Source organism: Atta colombica, unplaced genomic scaffold (genome assembly GCF_001594045.1).
Source record: "Atta colombica isolate Treedump-2 unplaced genomic scaffold, Acol1.0 scaffold153, whole genome shotgun sequence".
NCBI lineage: Eukaryota > Metazoa > Arthropoda > Insecta > Hymenoptera > Formicidae > Atta > Atta colombica.
The window spans coordinates 612,713-617,211 of NW_017259243.1; the positions used below are offsets into that span (position 1 = coordinate 612,713).

A 4,499-nucleotide genomic window follows, 5' to 3' on the forward strand; every position below is an offset into this window, starting at 1 on the left:
ATTCGTATAAATAACATACATAACATATATAAATATTTATAAATATGTATAATCATATATGTATGAAATATAATATATCTATACATAGTCATATATCTTTCTTTCTTTTGTAAAATTTTTAGTATAAGAAATAATAATGTGAAAATATTAAAAATAATTAAATGGGTAATTTTTACACTATTTGTTTTAGAAGAAAGTTTGAAGAAATGAGTTTGAAAAAATTACTTACGTATAATTATCTAATATATAAGATTATACATAAGCATTTATGCATTGTGAGCAATTTTTTTTACATTTTTCCAAACTTGTTTTTTTCTAAAACGAACAATGCAAAAATTTCCCTTTAATTATTTTTAATATTTTCACATTATATATATTTCATATTATTTCTATTATATTAAAAAGTAATTTTATAAAAGAAAAAGGGAACAAGTATAGACATATTTCATATATGATGATTATACAAGTTTATGAATATTTATGTATATTTATACATATTTATACATATTCATGCATGAACAATTTTTTTACTGGGATGCTGTTTGAAAATGTTACTACTATACTTAATATACTGATTCTTTCTAGTTATGCTCTCTTTAAATAAATAACAGAAGCACAAAAAGTAATAAAAATCTAGTAATAATGACCTTTATCTTGTTTTTCAAACATAAAAATTACGTAACGTAAAAATTAATTAAAATGGTAAAAGATACACCGTTAAAATACCTCAGTGCCAAATATTGTGCCTGAAAGTATCCCGATTGTTTGTCCAATTATTGTAATTAACAGGGAAATTCCCCACACTCGTAAAATTCTATCATATTCCATTGGCTGTCCTGTTATATAGTATGATATAAGCGTGAAAGATGAGGCGCAAAGTATCTAAAAAAAAAAACGAATCTTTAATTGATTTAAAAAGTCACGATAACATATTTATATAGTTATGATCTGATTATAATCTTTAGTTATAACTTCATATCTGAAAAAAATAATTAATAACAAAGTTATAATGCATTTAAACATACTTGTATTAAGAGATCCGATATTATTTTTACACTGTAGTAGGATCTTAAAGAGTACCAATTGTTTAAATGTTCTCGTAAAAATACTGTCGCTTCAATGGGAACTACAATCAGATGCATTAACTTAATACAATTTATGAAATTCATAAAATGCGTTTATAATAATTATAAACACGATAAATTGTAAAAACATTATCGAAGAGATTTATTAACTTTTTAAAAATATCAAAAAGATATATTGTATCGATATTATATCGATAATTTAATTATTTGTCAACAAGAGATGCAGTTTACTTGGCGTTACAAATGCTTCGATTGATTGATTAATCAGAAAAAATTTTACTAACCAATGAAACATTTGTAGCATCAAGTAGATTATAGTCTATATCACATAAATTATATAGCGCATTTATGTATACATTCATGCGTAGAAGAAGAACATATATTACTTACAAATTTGCACTGCCAATATAGCATTTGTAAAGTATAAAAATAATAAACAGAAAAATAAATAAGCGATGTTGCTGCCAACTTTTTCTGCGTCATCACCGAAATTATAGAAAACTGTCCCTAATAATAATGCGATTATGATATGTGTCACAATTCTTAGTTTTGTTAAGATCTGAAAAATTAATCAAAATGACACATTTTAACATTTTAAACAAATTGTTTGAATATTATTTTCGAAAGTTTTTACTCACTCTATCTCGCTTGATATAAATTAAAGATCGTAAAAATAAAATCTTTTGCTGTTGCCATGTTGACTTCTTTTGTATTATGCTATTTATAGATGCGTCTGTATCTTTTGTTCCACATTTTTGTTTGAAATTAATCGATAAATCCAATTCTATAAAAAAATTAATTAAATAATTAGTATTAAATAATTAGTTAATTTAATTTAATAATAATAGTTATTGAATGACAATTATAAATTTTAAAGCTCTATGTATTTAAGTTTAACACTATTTAAGTGTTGCACGAAGAAAAATAATTTTGCTGTTATAGCAAACCTGTTATTGCTATTGTATATTTGTAATGGCAGCGATAAAATTTAGTTGGTAAAACTAATTTTAGAAATTACTTGTTGTTAGAGTAGAAATCTGTTTTGCTAAGATAGAAAAAATTTGCTATCTGTATTTAACTAAAGTTAATTTGCTGTTAAAGCAAAATAATATGTTCTTAGCAATATTTTTTTACTATTATACTTATACAAAATTACTACTGCTCATTCAAATCCATTATGACAGCAAAAGAAATTTGTTATTGTAATCGTATTGTGTTATTACAGCAAAACTTGATTTGTTAGGATGCACCTTCTATCTTACGTACTCTCAAATAATTGTTCATCTCCTTTCTGGAATCTTCTGTTATAACGTCATGAAATGTGTTATCACGAATGATCTCTTAATACCTTATTTATTTTCATTTTTTTTTATTATTCACATTATATTTTATTCAACGTGTATTCATAATGATACGAAATCTGCTGGACAGTTGGCAATTGCCTAAAGAAATTATTTCAAAATTAATTCTTACTATACAGGTCAAAGTAATCGAGCGATTCCTATTCGTGCAAGTTTTTTTGAATATTTCGATAATTATAAATTAGACTACATTTTATTATTTTCCAAAATAAAGTTTCAATATTTATTTTAGAAAGTTGAAAATATATTAGTGAATTTTTAGAGATTTTTTGAACCATTTTAAATAGATAAAAAAAAAAACAGATTTAGTGATCCAGTTTGTACGGATATACAAGGCACCAAATTGTATCTTGTAATGTAAGAAAATATACGAAATCTGCTGGAGAACTTGAGGAATGTCTGAAGAAATTATTTTAAAATTAATACATCTTTTTAATACATCTCTCGATCATATTTTGTTGCTTAATCAAGAGATGTATTAAAAAGATGTATTAATTTTAAAATCATTTCTTCAGACATTCCCCAAGTTCTCCAGCAGATTTCGTATATTCTTTTAGGAAAATTGTTTTGTTCATACAATTAAAATATGTCATTAATTTAATAAACATATCTTGCTACAATAGCAAATTTGATTGATTCGTCTAATTCAAATAAATTGTTTGTAGAACGAAATCATCTTGCTAGTTCTTCAAATACTTTGCTTTTGTAGCAAATTGTATTGGTGCAACAAAAAAGATTAATTAATTAAACAAAAATTCATTTATTTTTATAGCAAAATAATTTGAAGTTTTAGCTTAATTATATCCAGCAAATAGCAATCAGTAATTTTAACAAATCTCTTTGCTGTCCACATATGTAGTAACTGATAGATTTTGCCACAATAGTATAAAATCTATGTCATTATTATATTAAATCTATGTAATTATTTTTCTCCATGTGGGCGAGGTCAAGTAAACACAAAATTTTCAGTACATAACAGTAATTGTTATAAAATATATATATTATTGTATAACTATTACCCTTTTTATTATGTTTATTGCGTAATCTAAACTTTACATATTCGTCACAACAAATTTTGTATAGATTTTCCATATCTCCACCCTTTTGTTCTGTTACTACCTCAAGCACTGTAATTAGAACACAATTAATTGTTTTTCGCTTTTTTAATTATTAGATGTTTTTAAAAAATTTTAATTTTTAAAGTGTAAAATAAAGAATTCAGCACCTATAAGTGTGACTTCAGTATATTTTAAAATGTAATTAACACTTAAATTATATTTTAAATATAATTTAAAAATATAATTTAAATATCCATACGTGGGTCGTTTGATAAGTTTGGTAAATTTCCAAGAAATGGCGCTACAATCCATTTGATGACGCGACATCTCGAAAGATCCACTCTTCGAACCCCTTCAGGCCAAATTTCAGCTAGAAAGGACGCATAGTTCACGTTTGGTAGTCATTTGAAGTAGGCTGTCTCAAAGTCTCATTGACGGCGACATGACTTCCTCATTTGAGGATTTCTTCCCACCGAGCCAAGTTTTTAAATTTGGGAACAGAAAGAAGTCACACGGGGCCAAATCCGGAGAATAGGATAGATGAGGAATCAATTCATAGCCCAATTCGTAGTTTTGTCATTGCAACGGTCGACTTGTGAGACGGCGCATTGTCTTGATGGAAGAGCACTTTTTTGCGCGCCAATCTCGCTTCAAATGACTACTAAACGTGAACTATGCGTTCTTTCTGGCTGAAATTTGGCCTGAAGGAGTTCGAAGAGTGGATTTTTCGAGATGTCGCGTTATCAAATGGATTGTAGCGCCATTTCATGGAAATTTACCAAACTTAACGACCCACGTATAACACAGATCAAGGGATGTTTTACAGAACGTTCTGAAAACATCCCAATGTTCTGAGAATGTTCTCAAGAAAGTCTTTGGGATAAAGAATGCTGTATAGATATGACTGAATAAATTTTTTGAATATACACTTTTTACGAAAAACTGGATCAAATATTTTATTATAAAAATAATATTACTATATTACTCATATATAT

General features: G+C 26.2%; 1 protein-coding gene across 1 annotated transcript in view; it reads right to left on the bottom strand.

Annotated features, from left to right (window-relative positions):
- The window catches only part of LOC108685466 (ATP-binding cassette sub-family G member 1-like), an 18,402-nt gene that overhangs the window by 955 nt on the left and 12,948 nt on the right, over nt 1-4,499 (bottom strand). The window contains exons 6-10 of the mRNA XM_018190253.1: nt 3,466-3,573; nt 1,724-1,869; nt 1,476-1,644; nt 1,026-1,126; nt 727-882 (exon numbers count right to left, since the gene is read on the bottom strand). Of these exons, the coding sequence (XP_018045742.1) occupies nt 727-882; nt 1,026-1,126; nt 1,476-1,644; nt 1,724-1,869; nt 3,466-3,573 (680 nt within the window). The remainder of the gene's footprint in view (nt 1-726; nt 883-1,025; nt 1,127-1,475; nt 1,645-1,723; nt 1,870-3,465; nt 3,574-4,499) is intronic.